At 59.2% G+C, this 16604-nt stretch overlaps 2 protein-coding genes across 3 annotated transcripts in view; one reads left to right on the forward strand and one right to left on the reverse strand.

Annotated features, from left to right (window-relative positions):
• The first annotated feature begins 326 nt into the window (after positions 1-326).
• SNORC (secondary ossification center associated regulator of chondrocyte maturation) lies at positions 327-6869 on the forward strand. The gene is made up of 3 exons (XM_044240886.1): positions 327-399; positions 6470-6652; positions 6760-6869. Exons 1-3 carry the CDS (start codon positions 327-329, stop codon positions 6867-6869), a joined length of 366 nt encoding a protein of 121 aa, XP_044096821.1.
• A 2139-nt stretch (positions 6870-9008) lies between these two features.
• NGEF (neuronal guanine nucleotide exchange factor) overlaps positions 9009-16604 on the reverse strand; it is a 71547-nt gene continuing 63951 nt past the window's right edge. For both annotated transcript variants that reach the window (XM_044241867.1, XM_044241868.1), the window contains 7 exons: positions 15502-15576; positions 13603-13692; positions 12437-12600; positions 12014-12169; positions 11268-11347; positions 10475-10579; positions 9009-9978 (listed from right to left, as the gene is read on the reverse strand). In XM_044241867.1, coding sequence (XP_044097802.1) covers positions 9788-9978; positions 10475-10579; positions 11268-11347; positions 12014-12169; positions 12437-12600; positions 13603-13692; positions 15502-15576 — 861 coding nt within the window. In that variant the 3' untranslated portion in view covers positions 9009-9787. The remainder of the gene's footprint in view (positions 9979-10474; positions 10580-11267; positions 11348-12013; positions 12170-12436; positions 12601-13602; positions 13693-15501; positions 15577-16604) is intronic.

The following is a 16604-nucleotide window of genomic DNA, read 5'->3' on the forward strand; positions in this document are numbered from 1 at the left end:
GAGAGAGAGAGAGAGAAGGAGAGAGGGAGGACTGGGGGAGGGAAAGAGGGAAAGAGAGCAATTTCCTCTTTCTTTCCCTCTCGGAGGGTGGGGCTACTTTGGAGTTCAGGAAAGCAGTCCGTTCTTAAGCTCTGCTGTGTGTGTGTGTGTGTGTGTGTGTGTGTGTGCTTATGTGTGGGGGGCGGGTACGGTGTCCCAGGAGGACAGAGTTTGCATTGATGAAAACCCTTCCCAGCCCTTTGATACCTCTTTCCCGCCGCCGTGAAGTTAAGGAGCTCAGTCCTCCGTGTGTCCCGCTCTCCGGCCGCGCTCCCTCACAGGCCAGGATGGCATTCTGTCTGGTCCTGCGCATGGCGCTGCTGCTGCTCTCCGGGGTCCTGGCCCCAGCAGTGCTCACAGGTAAGGGTGCTCCCTTGACTCTGCTGCCACCAGCCACCCAGGGCCAAGAAGCACTGTGGGCCAGATTCTCCGCTGCCCACTGGGCAGAAGCCCTTCCCGAGAGACAGGCCACCGTTTGGGGTGATTCTGCAGAAGGCTTCTGTGAGATCGGTTGCCAGGAGTCAATGTCCTGGGAATTGCTAGCCATGGACATGATGGCCCCTGAAGCAGGGGGGTGATTTAGGGAGCAAGGCCAGGGACTTCAGCAGATTGGGGGACATGGGGATTACCCCAGCATGCTGAAATCTGAAGGCTTCCAGATCTGGGAGTCAGGACAGGGCACCAGGCACAGGACTAGAGACCCTGGCTCCTAGGCAGAAAACCCCAGAACCCTGCTGGTTCACTTTTCAACCCTGCAAACCGTTCTTCTGCTGGCTTTCTGAAACATCCTTCCAGAGGGAGGACCCAAGTACTATTCCCAGCCCAGGGAAATTTTCAGAGAGAACACAGAGCCTGAGACTCCTTAGCAAAACCATGCTGAGGACACTGGACTTAGGCTCAGTTCTGAGGTCAAAATGGCCGGGTCTGGGGTGCAGTGAGAAGGAAGGTCCCAGTAGACTCAGGATGCTGGCTCCCCGGACCTCAGCCCCAGTCCTGGCTCTAGAGCCCTCTGCTGGGAGGGGCTGGCCCAGGCCAACTTCAAAGTCTGAGAGAGAAAAAGCACAGACAGGTCCTGGATGGTCTTTCTTCAGAAGAAAGCAGTCTCTGTTGACCGTGAGGTGGGCCAAAGGAGAAATATTTCAGGCCCCTGTGTGGATGTGTGTGTGTGTTGGGGGCGTCCTGGAGCTGGAGAAAGGAGTGGATGGGGAGAGCCCTGGAGACCTTCTCTGTGGCATGGGCTTTGGGGGGAATGTCTGTGCATCTACAGGGGTGGCACCTGGCTGCCAGCCACCTAAGTAAGCATGGCCCTGGGGAGAATTTCTGGGGGGGTGAGAGGCCTGTGGGGGGGACAGCCACATACTCAGACACACACACCAGGAAGAAATGATGGTGAGTCACCTGTGGGCGCACAGGCCTCTAGATGCCCTAGGAAGAAGCCCGGCTTTGCTTCTGGCTCTGTCTACCAACTGTTCCTCGGCCTCTCGGTACCTCTCCTCATCTGTAGCATGGGTGTAACTGCAGGCAGCAGTTCTGCCTCCCGTGCGGGGCTGGTAGGCCTGCCCAGTCCAGACACATGAGCTTTCAGGATGGGCCAGGCACCCTGGGACACTCAGGAAGTGTTGGGGAATGTGAATCAATGTCCCCAGCCCCCTTTCAGGGTACAGGGTGGTCTTGGGGCAGAACCGCCCCTTCGAATAGGCTGGGAAAGTGCCAGCCTCCCTTTATGTGGGAGATGTGCTGGCTGGGCAAGACAGGGGCCCGGTGTGGGAAACTGGGAAAGTGGCCTGAGTATCGGGTGGCATCTTACATGGACTAACTAGATCTTAGGACGGTGGTCCTTGCAGATCCCCCACACCCCACCTCACACCCCACTCCACCCCTGCCTGGTGGTCAAACTGGGTTGAGGCGAAGGTGTTGGCGCCGGCCTGCCCAGGTTCTGGGGCCACCAGGGGAGCTCCTGTCCAGTTTCTTGTTCCCTGAGTAGCCCAGCTCTTCCAGCCCAGGATGCTGGCTGGAGGCCCTGGATACACAGCCTGGGTGGGTGGGCTTTGTCTGCTGCCACAGGAATGTTTGGGGACGTGTTTGGCATCTCTAGGACCTCACCTGGCCTCACCTCCCTCCACGTGTCCTACCAGGAACAGGCGGGCCCGCTCCACCCCGCAGTCTTCGGGGTTTGGCTGTCGGTCTTCCTGCCGGTCGAGGAGGGAGGATGTTTGGGAGGCTCTCAGCCACCCCACTCTGGGCTGGAAGCTCCGAGCAGGTGTGTACAAGGCCTAGCAGGCCCCTGCCTTTGCTTGATGGGCAGGGGTCCTGTACAGGAGGGCAGGCAAGGAGTGGCCCTGTGGCAGAGGTCCGGACCCAGCCTGCTGCCCTCCCTGGTGGCTGCCCGTACAGCTACCGGAGTAGGGGGAGCAGGCCAGGCTGAGCAGGCAGGAGGCCAGGGAAGGGATGAAAAGGCCCTTCATGGCGGGCACAAAGGCTGTCTGTGAGCACGGGTGCCTGGCCTCGGGGCCCTGCGGTCAGAGCGAGTGTTAAACAAACCTATTTACTGAAAGGCAGGGCGGCTGGAGGCAGTGGGGCTGGGGGAGAGCCCACCATGCCCGGGCCTGTGGCAGCGTCACGAGGTCCCCTACTTCTCTGAGTTCCCTTGGTCAGAGTCGCAGGACGTTGCTAACTCTGGTCCTTGGCGTTTAGGTCTATCACAGCCCCCCTCAGTTCTACCTGCCTCTCTATCTTCACCTAACTTCCCCCTTGGGGCTCACAGCTCAGCTTCCATGGCCGTGGGCTCCATCCTCCATGACGTTGCTTGTGCCGGTCCCTCTGCCTGGCTTTCTCTCCCTCATCTCCACGTCTCTTTGGATGGGCCCTCCTGCTGGCAAGCCCCCTGACAACAGCTTCCACTTAGGGGTCCCCAAGATGGATTTGGGGGGAAGGCGGATTCTTGCCTTTAAACTCTGTTTTCCCCTTTTATTGCAGCGAATTGAGAAAATACAGAGACATGTAGATGAGGATGAGCCTCCTCCTGGCCCCTGTGCCTCCTTTGCTGGAAGGGGGGTGGCTGACTCCAGGCTGCAGTTCTGGGCTGCAGAAGCTACAGGGAGCTGGCCGGCCTTTGGGGCCCCAGCTTCTTCGGTGCCGATGAGCCTCTGGGGTCTCCCATGATGGCCAGTGACAGCAAATGCAGAGCACACAGACCCAGCCGGCCCGAGTCCAGCTGGGGAGGCCCTGGGGCCAAGGCAGCAGCTCAGGACAGCAGGACGGCATGGTTAGCTACTTGTGTGAGCTCAGAGAGACACGATCCAACGCCCATTTCATAGGGTGGGAAGTGCAGTCGGGGAGGGGGGAGTGAAATCAGTCTGCTGGGGTCCCAGGGTGGGTGACAGCACGACAGAGCCAGGCTTGGGCCCCAGCCTTTTTGATCTGGAGGCCTGTAGTCTCAGCCCTTCAAGCTTTAGGGCCTGGGTGAGTGTTGCAGGGGTAGGAGCAGGGATGAGGCAGCCTGAGCCAGTGTGTCTGGCAGGGAAGATCCAGGCTTCTGTGGGGAGCAGCCAAGTAAGGCTGGCTCTTTGGGGGGTGGAAGGGGAGAAGACCTGGGTGTGCCCCCAACCGCCCTGCCCAGAGGGAGGCCCTCTCTCCCCCAGAGCTGGCTCCTGGGGTGTGGCAAAGGGCAGAGGTAGAGGCTTACCTGGGCGCTGCTAGCTCCAGGCCACTGATTCCCCCGTGGCTGCCCAGGTTGCTGGGCCTGGTACCCCGCAGCCCTGTGGAGGCCTCCCCGCCGTGGGGGCCAGTGGTATGTCCACTTAACTGGGAAGACAGGCAGTCTGTCAGACCTCAGGGCCTAGTCACAGACATACTCGGACTCTTTCTCTGGCCTAGCCCATGGGAGCCTGAGGCGAGCATGCCCGGGGCCTGGCACCTTCCATAGCAGCTATGAGGCTTGCAGACCCCTGCCCCCCCAGGCAGTGATGACGGAGACCTGGCAGGGTTATTGCCCCCCTCCTCACAGGGTGGTCTTCGCAGTTGGTGGGGGGCTAGGGAGGACCCAGACACCGACATTTGAGTTCGGCCTCAGGCCCTGTGAGCAGGAAGATTCCCCCATACCGTGTGTGTGTCAGGGGCCTTTTGCCCCTGGGAGATCTCCTTGGCAGGGCTGTTTTCTGAAAAGGGATGCCGGCTTGGGGAACCCTTGAGGACTAGGACAGAGGTTCCTCCTGCAAGCTGAGCCTCAGAACTGATCCAGCCCAGGCCTGGGAAAGGCTGCAGCAGCAGGGCCTGGGGATTCCTGTACAGCTGGATTGGGAAGAGAGTTTGAGTTTACCTCCAGGCCTGGGAAAGGCTGCAGCAGCAGGGCCTGGGGATTCCTGTACAGCTGGATTGGGAAGAGATTTTGAGTTTACCTCCAAGTGGCAAGAACAATCCTAGGGAACGCCAGCAGACTCAGAATTGCCTTTGCCACATTTGCTCTTCTTCCTGTCTCTGCCTACCCACTTAAGCTATCCTAACGCTGACCACTGAAGAGTAAGCTGTGGACATCATGCCTTTTGTCCCCTCAATGCTTCTAAGAACAAGGATCTTTACATCACCAGTCAGTTTTCTCAATGAGGACCCAGGCATTGATATGATATTGTTATCCAAGCTGCAAATTCCTCCTTCCCCACTAAACCCCGTAGTGCCCCCCTCCCCAGCCAGGAGTACATACTGCATTCAACCTCCTGGGTCTCTAATCTGGAACAGTCCCTCAGCCTTCCTTTGTCTTTCTTGACCTGGATGTTTTTTTGAAAGCAGTTATTTTAAGACTGACCCTGAATTTGGGTTTCGCTGATGTTTCCTCATGATTTGCCCCAGGTGGGCATTGTTAGCAGGAGAGACCCCAAAGTCCCTTTGTGTCCTCCCAGCACAGCTCCTCTCTGGAAGCTGGTGAGTTTTCAAGCAGCTTGGCTCAGGCTTGTCTGTACCAGAGGGAGCTCTGGGTGGGGGGGGGGGGGGGCGTGGTGAAGCCTTCAGAGAGAAAGGTGCCCCAGGGACCTTCAGGCAGGCTGGCTGGGGCTTCAGGAATGACACAATTTCCCTGGTGGTTTCTGGGGGAGTGTATCCTGCTACTTCATCATCTGGGGGCTTCTGAGTCCCAGCAGCGTTCCTCCCTGGGCCCCCCTAAGCCTTGGTTTTCTCAAAGAGAGTTCCTAGCAGCTGGAGTCAACGAGATGGTGTCCTGATGCCTGCGGAGCCCTTCCTGGGGACTGCGTGGGGGCTGAGCATCCTCGGATCACAATTCAAATTAGGCACTGGGGAGCTCTGACCCTGCTAAAGCCATTGGCCAGGACTAGAGGGTGGTGGGAGCCTGGAGACTGTCTGTCATTCTCGTCTTGAACTTTAACTGGGGGGCTGGGGCCTCCTGTCTGGGAAGGATGGGTGGGTCTGGGGTGGGGGTAGTGCTATGGGGCCCTTCAGACCAGGATCCTTGGTGGGGAGGGCAGTGAAACTGGCATGGGCCGATATGGTGGAGGTGGGGATATGCGGCTGGGGTTTTCACACAGGCCTCTCAGGGTCAGCCTGTCCCGTTCCCTGTGGCCCCTGGGCCAACTCCCAACCCATGAGCAGAGAGAGGCCTCTGCACAAAAGCTACACGGGGACTGATGGGCTGATTGAGCCCCAGCCTGGAGGGGTGGGGGGGGCTCATCCCTTTCTTGGGGCTTCCCTTACACTGACCACACACCTCTGGCCATCCCTCTGGCCCTGTCCTGTCTGGAGACAACAATATGCTGGCATCACAGTTTCTTAGGATACAGAGTCCCCTTGGGTTTTAAGCCTTCAAACATGGGGTACGTGTGGGCACTAGACCCCATGTCATGTGGGCTGTGTGGCTCTGCCCAGGCCAGGGCAAAGGAGGGGAAGCAAAGGAGGGGTTTGCCTCTCCTTCCCACCTCCTGCACCAGCAGCCCCCTCATGGGGCTCTGGGTAGGCAGGGACCCCGTTTCCTGAAGGGAGAGTTGCCTCACCTTCCTGGCCTCTTCTCCAGGGTGAAGGCTGCCCTTCCCTACCTTGCTGGGGCCTCTCTCAAGGGTCGGTCATCTCACCCAGGCCTACAGAGCCCAGCAGTTCAGATGAGGGTCCGCGGGCTATGCTGGGAGGGGCGAGTGACCCGCTCAGGCCTTTGGAAAGCTGGGCTGCCAGCTCTGGGCGGGTGCTCACCGTTGTTGGGCCCCTCCCCCTCTCCCTTACTTCCCCGGAGCCCCCATCAGTCTGTCTTCACTGGGCTCAGAAGCAGTCTGGCCCCAGAGAGGTCCTGGAGCCCCGGTGAAACGGAACGGTTGGTGCAGCGCTGACCCCAGAGTCCTGCGCACAGCGCCACCTCCGCAGTCTGCTCCCTGCTGGGGCCTCGTCCCTGTAGGCCCTGCTGCCTGCTCCCCAGTGCCTGTCCTTGGCCTTGCAGCCGAGGGTCCGCAGGAGCCCGCGCCCACCCTGTGGAACGAGCCAGCCGAGCTGCCGTCGGGAGAGGGCCCCGTGGAGAGCACCAGCCCCGCCCGGGAGCCCGCGGCCACCGGGCCCCTGGTCCTCACCGCCGCGCCGGGCCCCGAGGACAGCACGGCGCGGGAGCCGCTGGACCCGGGCAGCGGTAGGCGCGGCCGGCCGGGCGGGGGAGGGGGGGGCGCGGGGCGGGCGCGGGGCGGGCGCGGGGCGGGCGCGGGCGGCGGGGGCTGACCCGCCCTCCGTCCTCCGCAGGCTCGCTGGGGCCCGGCGCCATCGCCGCCATCGTCATCGCCGCCCTGCTGGCCACCTGCGTGGTGCTGGCGCTCGTCGTCGTCGCGCTGAGAAAGTTTTCCGCCTCCTGAAGCGAATAAAGGGCCGCGCCCCCGCCGCACGGCGCGACTCGGCTGCAACCCCGGTGGCGCCCCCGTGTCTCGAGTGTGTCCGTGCGTGCGTGTGGGGGCGAGCGGGGCGGGTGACAATTCGCAACACGTGCGTGCGGGGACCCCGCTCGGCTGCCCGCGCCCCTGGATCCCGCCGCCCCGGCCCCGCTCCCGTCCCCAAAGTGCCCAGGGCCCACCGCCGGCGCTTGGGCGCAGACTGACACGCGGCGGGGAGCTCGGGGCAGGCGGGCAGGGCAGGGATCCCAAGCAGAGCCTGCGTTGTTCGGAGGGTTGGGGCGTCTTCTGACCTGGTCATCAGGCCATCTGCGGCTCTGAGCGGCAGACCTGTCCCTCTGGCGCCCCTGGGAACCCCTCCACCCCTGGGAGCCCCAGGAGCAACCCAACCAGAGTCCCAGGCAGCCTCCCTCCAACTCCCTGTCTGGCCCTGGCTCTCCTTTCTTGGTCACATCCTTGGTTTTGCACACTTCCCGGGAAGCCTGGCTTTTGTGATTGAGAGAAGGGATTTAAAATAGTGGCTGAGGGACGCCTGGGTGGCGCAGTTGGTTAAACGACTGCCTCCGGCTCAGGGCGTGATCCTGGAGTCCCGGGATCGAGTCCCACATCAGGCTCCCAGCTCCATGGGGAGTCTGCTTCGCTCTCTGACCTTCTCCTCGCTCATGCTCTCTCTCACTGTCTCTCTCTCTCAAATAAATAAAATAAAATCTTAAAAAAAAAAATTAAAAAAAAAATAAAATAGTGGCTGAGCTACCCAGGGCTTGGCAGGAAAGAGGCCTGAACTGGAAAAAAAGAAGACCGGAGGCTTGAAGGAGGGACCGTCTGCACCCTCTGTGATGGTTTGGTACTTGGGTCGAGGTGTAGGTGTTGGTGGAGAGAAGCTGTTCCTCCTCTACTTTCACTGTTTCTAGCAACGCTTTTGGCCTCCTTCGCTTCCCTGAGCTCTGAGCCACTCCTGCTCCCACTAAGACCAGTTTTTCCCTCCTGGATACTCCAGGTGAGCGCTCGCCCAAAACACACGGGCGAAGTTTTCGTTTGTGAAAGACTGTTCTAAAACCGACCAGTTCTCATGAAGCTGTTTAAATTACTTCATCCCACGTAACCTCTGGTAACCAAAGCCCTAGTTAAAGCAGAGGATCCAAATCAGCATGCTCTTTACCGGCCTCAAAAAGATAAGCTGGGCAAGGGCCAGGACCAATGGTCACCCCCTCTCCTTTGTCCCAGGTTTTCCCTCCCCCCACCCAAGAGCAGCATAGGGCTCAAAACTGACCCCTTTCCCCCTGCCCCCACTGCTGGGGGTCTTAAGTGTGGGTAATCCCTCTGGGCGCATAGCCCAGAGGCCCCATGAACATCAGCCCCTCACTGTTAAACTAGAGTGTTGCACATGTATACATGTTCCAGAAATCCATCCAATTCTCACAGGCTCTCAGTCTCAAGAATGCTAGGAGCCATGTTGTGGCCTGTGGGAAGATGCTACGAAGTCCCACTTGACCCAAATCCTGGGCTTCTAAGGGAGGGCCTGTTCTGGCGTGGAGGAAGGAGTGTCCTGGCAGTAAGAGAGTGGTCCCAGGCATGCAGGGCTGGGCAGGGTCAGATTCCAGGCCCTCCACGCTCCAGGACAGAATCAAGGATGGCAGTGGAGCACCTGTGAGGGTTACCTGGGCTGGGCGAGGAGCCGCAGCCTTTGGGTAACTTGCTAGCAGCAAAGTGGGACGAAGTGCCCAAGGTGGGAAGTGACTGGTCAGGTAGGAAGCCCCAACCCTGTACCTGGTATTAGATCCCCTTTGGGATCACTAGCCACGTGTACCTCAGCCGCCCTGTGCTCTTCCAAACCTGCATTCTCACTTCCACTGCAGCAGAAGGGCACCCCCGACTCCCTCAAATAGCATCTTCGGTTTCTGAAATCCTTCCACAGGTCGAGGCCCAAATCTTCCACCCTGAGGTCCTGACCCTGGTTGCTTCTTCCTGTCCTGGAAGCCACCTCAACCTCCTCCTTCAGGACATGCTACTCCATTGGCCTTGAAAGGAGTTCTTCTTTCCCTGCCCAGAACTGAACACCTCATTCCTGTGTGCAGCAGAGCAATAAAGAACAGCGCGTCACCTCCGTTATTTTATACATGATGCTTCTTTTAATGCAGCCAGAAATGATAGTTGCTTTTCTCGGAACCAAAATCGATACAGGATGCAGTGACCAATTCATTCCTCACAACACCTGGGCTCCTGAAGGGGCCGGAAGACACAAGTTACATCAGCTTGTCAGGGAGCCAGAGGTTGCATGGGCCCTCAGCCAAGCTCTGGTAGGCCTGCCGTGAAGCGGGGCCTGGCCGTGCAGCCAGAGGCTGGCAGAGGCTTGGGGAGGGGAGGACAGAGGCATTTGGTCTCTCAGTCCTTTGGATCGGAGACCACGGGCTGCTCATCAAGCTCAGGCAAGGGTGGTCCGTCTGCTCCCCTGGTGGATTCTAATGGCTTCCAGGGTCGAGAAGGACGTGTGCAGGGGGTCATGACAATCCTTCCAGCCTGCCCTCGGCCAGGGACCCCCCGGGGTTGGGGGCCTCTCCCAGTGCCTGGGAAGGCCCCTGGAGCATGCCGGTCCACATCCACCCCCCCCAGGAGACAAGAGGGAGAGGTAGCAGAATACTGTTTAAAATACGCTTTCTTGTTTATAAATGCAGCAGAGGAAAGACGTGGCACCCTTTCTCCAGTTTGCAAGCGAGGGGGCTGAGACAGGCGAGCACTCAGCCCGGGGCAGTGAGAGGGGTGGGCGGGTTCCTGCATGAGGCGCCTGCCTGCCCCCGGAGCCCATCTGCTGTCCGTCGGGCTTTGCCAGCCCGGCGCTGCTCTGGCCCGCCCGTGTCCTCCCGCCAGGCTAGTGACCCGGCCAGGGGTCATTGCCGGTTTCGGCTGCCCAGCTTCCTGCGATCCTTATTCTGGCTGCGCTGTGGGTCGTCCATCTTGTGGACTCGGAAACATTCCTTGAGGTTCTGGGACCGGATCTTGGGATTCAAGATCTCCTCAGTCATGGAGCTGGGGAACCAGCCTCTCTCCTGGTCGTGCAGACGCTCGCCAAAGATCCACCCTGTGCAGGGACGGGTCGGGGAGGGTCAGGTTGTGGGGGTGAGGGCTGAGTCTCCTTCCCGGCCAGGGCTCCCTTCCGTCTAGGCAGCAGCAGCGAAGGAGACTCGGGAGGCCTTTCTGAGAGCACCAGCTCGACGGCTGCCGCTGGAGACCCTCGGATTGGATTTTCTCCCCAGAAGCCGGGAAAGCACTGCCCTGACCCCCTGCAGGGGAACGTGGTCCTGGGATGCCACGGTGTGTCCCAAATATACTGATTCTGGATCCCATTCCTGAGCCCTCAGCAACCGTCTGCTGCTCAGCATGAAGCCAGGAGACCCCAAGGCCACCACCATCACCCTTGTCAAGCAGCCTGTCTCTGAGCCTCAGCCCTGTGACGTCTCCTTCTACACACGGGGCTCAGACTATCCCCTCCTCCCTCGGACTGGTGCAGAGTGTGGGGCACCAGTGGGGCGGGGAGGGGGTGCGTGCGTGGGAGGCGTGCGGGTACCAGGCCTCACCGTCTTCCGTCTTCTCCAGGATGTTCAGGATGTCGGCCAGCTCCAGTGTCAGTTCATCTGGCTGCTGGGCCACATACGGGTGCACGCACTGCACCTGGGGGCAGTCTGAAGGCAGGAGGAAGGGAGGTGGCTCATCCCCGTCACCATGCCCCCCCGTCCCACTCCGTACCCGGCAGACCCTGGACACCCCCCACTCCTCGGTTAACAGGGCAGGCACGCCTAACAGAGCAGTGCAAACTCCCCCAGCAACTGGAGGGGGTCTGTCCGGGTGAGAGGGGGACTTGGCTCCAGTGAAAACGGCCAGGGTCTGTCACAGTCTGTGGATAAAGGGAGGAAGAGGCCAGGAGGGGGGCTTATTCTGGACTTTGGAAGGAGCTTCTTGGCCCTGGGATGTGGTGCTGGGAGCAGCTGTTTGAGGGTCGGGACCTGGAGAGCAGTCAGGGCTAGAAGTTTCTCTGGGAGGCAGGTGGGCCGTCACTAAGGTTTCAGAGAGCTGGCAACCCCAAATCACACTGGCGTTTGCCTTCTGGGCCCAGATTCCTCTTGGTTTCCCTGTGGGACCTGTCACCTAAGATCCAGTGACTTATCGCATTATCAACCATCCGAGTGTCTGTGAAGTTGGTTACACCGATGTCCTCCCTTGGGGTCGGTGCACAGGCACCTCCGGCCGTGGAAGCCACGCTGGCGTCTGGAACAGCGGGCTCGCAGGCACTGGCCCGGGCCATCCTGGCAGCGCAGACAGCACCTGCCTGCACCTACCTGCTGGGGCCTCCTCCTCCCTCAGGGCACTTACCCAGTAGCCGGGAAGTGAAGGAAACAAACTTGGTTCTCCGGTTGGGGGCCAGGGAGGTCATCCAGCGCTTCATCTCACTCCTGGGACATGGAGGAGGACATGCCGAAACCACGGAGCAACGCCCCCCCACCGGGCACCATGCCAGGCCCCCCACGAGGCCACAGCAGGACGGCTGGGGGGTGCCCAGAATCCAGGGGAGAGGTGTGGGGAGCCCTACAGAATCTCCCTGACACGTGTGAAGGTCAGCAGGTGAGGGAGAATCCCCCCAGACACCCCAGACAGCCCTGACGCCACAGACTCTCAGACACGGAACCAGAGATGGCTGCTGTTGGTCTGGGTGGTAGGAGCTGGGCCGAGATGGAGGGCCATGCCCTGTGAGCTCCATCCAGTGGGTACAAGTGCAGGGCAGCACACGGGGCTCACAGAACGGTTTCCACCTGACCTTGGCTGTCCCTCTCAGAGCCCTAGGGCTGCAGGGCAGGTGGTCCGGCTGCTCAGAGGGGTGAGAAGATGGCCCTGGGACCACCCAGTGACATGGGGTGCTGGTCAGCAAGACCCGAGGGTTCTACATCTCATCAGGAAAGAGAGGCCCTTCCAGAACCCGAGACCCAGAGGGGGGACACGCGCACGCGCGCACACACACACACACGCACCACGCCCGACATACAGCATCTGGGGGCCACCAAGCACATGCCGAGCCCCAGAGTCTTGCTTGCTCCACCTGGAAGGAGACTCGGGGCACTCACTGAGAGGTCGCTTTCAGCATGTAGGTGGCCTCCCGGTCGTCCGCGTTCTCCAGCAGCCGTAGGATGAAGACGTTGGCCAGCGTCTGACCCTGGTCCTCCAGCTCTTCCACGCGGAGGAGGCCCCGCGGGGCCGAGTCAAACACTTGGTACTTGTCTCTGGGGACCCAGGGTGACAGGGTGGGTGTGTTGGTCCCAAGGAGGCCCCAAGGTCCCGGGGAACTCTCCATCCCTGGTCCTGCAGGCTCTACTGTTCTGACCACTCCTCACCTCATTCTGGAAGCCCCCCACCTGAACACTGGTCCCCCTCTCCCCAGACTGCCGCCTCCCATGGCGACCGAGGGGGTAACCTGTTGCTGTTGGCCCAAGCCGAAGCTGTCCCCGCCCCACCCACGGCCCCCCGGGGTCAGGGGCCCCATGGCTCACCCGGGTATCTGCCGGCAGATCACCAGCAGGTCATTGAAGAGGAAGAGGTAAATTTCCCGGAAGAGTTTCTTGGTCCGCAGGGTTCGGGATGTTTTGGGACCTGACATCTGCTGCAGCTCACCCTGCTTCAGCAGCCAGCGGGAGTGGGAGATGATGGGCACTGACTGGGCGGGCAGAGGCATGGCATCAGAACAGCTGTGTCCCTCCAGCTGCCCCCCAGGCTCTCCCCGCCTCACTGGAGCGCTAACCCGAGGAACAGCACAGGGGTGCTCTACAGGGAGGGTGGGGGATGGAGCAGTCCCAGGCAAATGCAGGAAGGACAGTGTGTGTGTGCATGAAGGTGCACGCTCCCATGTACACAAGCGTGTGTGCCTCTGTGCATTTGTCTGCTGTGTATGTGCTTGTGTCTAAGTGTGTCTATGTGCACTTGTGTCTACCAGTGTGTGTGTATGTGTGTGTGTGTGTGTTTGTACATGTGGGCACCTGCAGAATCAAAGCGAGAGCCCGGTTCACAGGGAAGAAGAGAGAACTGCATGTCACGGCACAAGCAGGCCAGATCTGCAGGCCCCTGCGCCACAGCTGTGGGGAGGCTCCCAGCACCCAGTGGTTGGCCCGGCAGGTGGAGACATGGGGGGAGCGCAGAAGGCCGTGTCTCCATCCTCAGAGGGTGCTCAGTTCCTAAACACAGGAAGAGCTCAGGAACCCTCAGTGGGCATGGTGTGCTCATGTGCCCATGTCAGCAAAAACAGTCCCCAGGCACCCTTTGGGCTCACTGATGCCTGAAGCCTGACAGAGAGGCGGGGGAGGTTGGTAACTGCAGTCAGATTTTCAGTGTCCCCCTCACCCCGTCTCCCCCTTATAAGAATCCCTGGAATGGTCCCTGTGACATTCTTCATGTCAACTAACTGCTCAAGGTCTCACAGCTAAGAAACGAGAACAGGCAGCTCCCGGGCCCTGGCACGGCGTCTCTCAGAAGATAAGCACAGGCCAGTGTGATGGCACGGTCGCGGGTGGCAGGCGGGGCAGCTGGGGTTGCCAAGGGAGATGTCCACGAAAGGTGCCACCGCACTGAGAGGCAAGGGTGGCCTGTCAATGAACCCGACTGGGGACAGATGCCCCAGGCCAGCCCAGCTGGGCTGGGGACACGTAGCCCGGTGCAGGCTCACCTTGATCTTAAACTCCATCTTCTTCTGAATACTGATCATCTGCTCCGTGCGGCTCATTTTCCTGACACCCTCATTGCACGCTTTCACCACCTGGCATAAGAAGGGGGGACACGTGAGGCCAGGGGCAGCCAGCTGTTCCCGGCCACCGCCTCTGTCCTCTCAGGCGCCAGATCGCACGCAGACACCACCTCCAGTGGAACCCGACTGGTCCACGCCTCGTTATGGCGTGAATGATTAAGAACGGCAATAATTTTATATGCACTAAAATGGAGAGCAAAGCCAGCTTGGAAACCACAAGCCCCTTTAGCAAAGATTACAGCTGTACGAGCAGGTTTGCAAGGGCGGCGCCCCACGTCAGCAGCCAGGGGTGGGGTAACCGACCATCTTTACCCCCTCCTTCTACTTATGGGCACCCGCTCAATTTTTTTTTTTTTGGTACTGAACATTAGTTACTTTTATAAATTAAAACAAGTCCACCTTTATTTTTATTTTATTTATTTTTTATGGATTTTACTTTTTAAAATTTTTTCATTTTTAAAAATTTCATTTATTTATTCAACAGAGAGAGACACAGCGAGAGAGAGAACACAGCAGAGGGAGTGGGAAAGGGAGAAGCAGGCCTTCCGCAGAGCAGGGAGCCCAATGTGGGGCTCGATCCCAGGACCCCGAGATCATGACCCAAGCCAAAGGCAGACACCCCAACGAATGAGCCACCTGTGCCCCTGGATTTTATTTTTTAAATAGTCTCTATACCCAAACAGGGGCTCAAACCCACAACCCTGAGATCAAGAATTTCACGCTCTACCTACTGAGCCAGCCAAGTGCCCCTAAAAGTCCACCTTTAAGGAAAAGGTAAACTATGGGAAGGACAAGTATAGCTTTCGTTGGATAAGAAAGAAAAGGGAGGTGACAGCAGAGGAACTTAAGCAACAGAGAGCCTGGCCCCTGGCACACAGGCCTCTCGTGGGTGCAGATGGTCACTGGACTCACCCTCCGGGGCCCAATGGTGGCTGAGATGAACCCCCGCCTGACAGGTGTGTGAGTCCCGGTCGGGGGGAGACAGGCAGAGGGCCCTGAAAGATGCCCCCCGTCTCCCGGGTCATTCACCCTCCCTGACCAGCCTAACAGGTGGCCAACTGGTAAGGGACAGGAGGAGGGGCCAGCCAGAGGACAGGATGCCCGGCAGCCACCCATGCCAGGAGGGACATATATGCTGAGCACGACCCCACCCCCCCCAAGTCTCCTCCTCTGAGGTCAACTCCCAGGAGGAACCGCTTCTCCAAGGGTGAGGAATGCACATGGTGTTCTTCCCTCCTGGGCGGCAAGCCCAGGGCTTGGCAAGACCCGTGAGTCCCCCCAGTAGACAGGAGGGGAGTGGCCTGGGGATAGGACCAGGCCTGCGGAGAAAAGGATGGGGCAGGGCTATGTCAGGGCACAAAGAGAGCCAGATCCTTGGGAGTGGCACAGGAGGGAAGACACTGGAAGCCAGCAAGGACAAGCGTGGGGCCTGGGAGAGAGAAGGCCGGTGGGGGGCAGTAGAGGTCACGGTGGCTACAGCCTGGGTGCTCAGCTGGGGCCACACCTTGAACTGTTTTGGGGACTTGAACGATGTTTCCTTCCCACCCTCCCTCCCTCCTTCCTTCCTTTCTTTTTTAAAGTTATCTTTATGCCCAATGTGGGGCTTGAGCTTGCGACCCTGAGCTCAAGTCACTTGCTCTCCCCCTACTGAACTAGCCAGGCACCCCTCAAATGACCTTTTTTGATTGCAAAAGCATATGCTAAAATGCATTTGTGATTTCCAAAGACACAGTGACAGAGGAGGAAGCAGGACCACAAGGTGGGGGTCCGGCCAAGGAAAATGGTTCATTGGGAACAAAAGGAGGAGGGAGCCCAGCTCACCATTTCCAGTTCTTTGTGGGCGTCCAAGGCCGTGCACTCCCGCTCAGACCTTTCTTCCACTCTCTTCAGAATGTTCTGAGCACAGGAAAATCTGCATTAATTTGATCCCGGGTGGCCTTTCCTCCCCGCCCTGCCCCCATGCAGGGGTGGCACAATGAAGAGCCCAGTGGGGCGCAGGAGTCCACACAGCAGGCCCAGGCCCAAGCATTCTGACCCATGGGGGCCTCCGTGAGTATGACGAGTCAGGCTCCTGCCAGGGGTTAACCATGAAGGCCAAGCTGCAGCCCCAGATCCCCCCACCTCCGGGGGGTGGGGAGGTGCTTAACAAGGACACCAAAGTAAAGCCAGCGACCTCCTGCTGGTGGGGTGGGCGGGGCAGTGAGGGGACGGCCATACTCAGGCCAACCTTGGTCCCACGCGTGCGATGCTCAGGGCAGGCATGGGGGACTTCCCTGCCCTGCCCCTAGGACCAGTTTGTGGCCAAGTCCCAGTGACCCTGAGACTTCATTAACTCTGGTCTTACTGAAGAAAAGCCCTTTCTTCCAAGTGTTTGATTTTCTTGACTTAACAAAAAAGGCTCCCATGGCTTTTGCCTCAGAGGCGTTTCCTCAGAAGCTTCCTGAGGGCTCCAGGCTGCCATTGACTTGCCTGTGCCTCCACGCTCCCTCAACACATTAAAATAGGTCTCGATCTTACTTCTGTTGGTTTTCTTCGTATAAAAGTTAAGATTTTTATATATCCATATATGCTCTTTTCCTATGATTTCTTAAAAATATTCCCCCTCTATCTTCTGATTCGGTTTTTCCAAGTTAAGAAAAAAAATCTCACATGTAACCCTTTTTTGACCCATGTCTTGTGACTCGGGTTCGTGCTCCCTGAGTTGTCACATGGCGCTCTCTTGGGCCATCCCTGGGGTGGGGGGAGTTACTCCTCTGATGCCCCCCACTTTGGTCCCAGGTCCCTGGGCCCTGTCCTCTGATGCTCCCCTCAACCCCGCTGCAACCTTTCCTCCTTACTACTGCCCACCCCATGATGTCTGACCTCTCAGCTACCCTAACTGTGGCTCGCAGGTCACTCTCTCAGCTCATCGCCCTCTGAAGCCA

This window comes from Neovison vison, chromosome 3, assembly GCF_020171115.1.
Source record: "Neovison vison isolate M4711 chromosome 3, ASM_NN_V1, whole genome shotgun sequence".
NCBI lineage: Eukaryota > Metazoa > Chordata > Mammalia > Carnivora > Mustelidae > Neogale > Neogale vison.

Excerpts from the sequence above, each read along its gene's own strand:
- SNORC (XM_044240886.1), top strand. The coding sequence starts at position 327 with ATGGCATTCTGTCTGGTCCTGCGCATGGCGCTGCTGCTGCTCTCCGGG. Across the intron at positions 400-6,469 it reads GGCCCCAGCAGTGCTCACAG|CCGAGGGTCCGCAGGAGCCC; the intron begins GTAAGGGTGCTC and ends TTGGCCTTGCAG. Across the intron at positions 6,653-6,759 it reads GCCGCTGGACCCGGGCAGCG|GCTCGCTGGGGCCCGGCGCC; the intron begins GTAGGCGCGGCC and ends CGTCCTCCGCAG.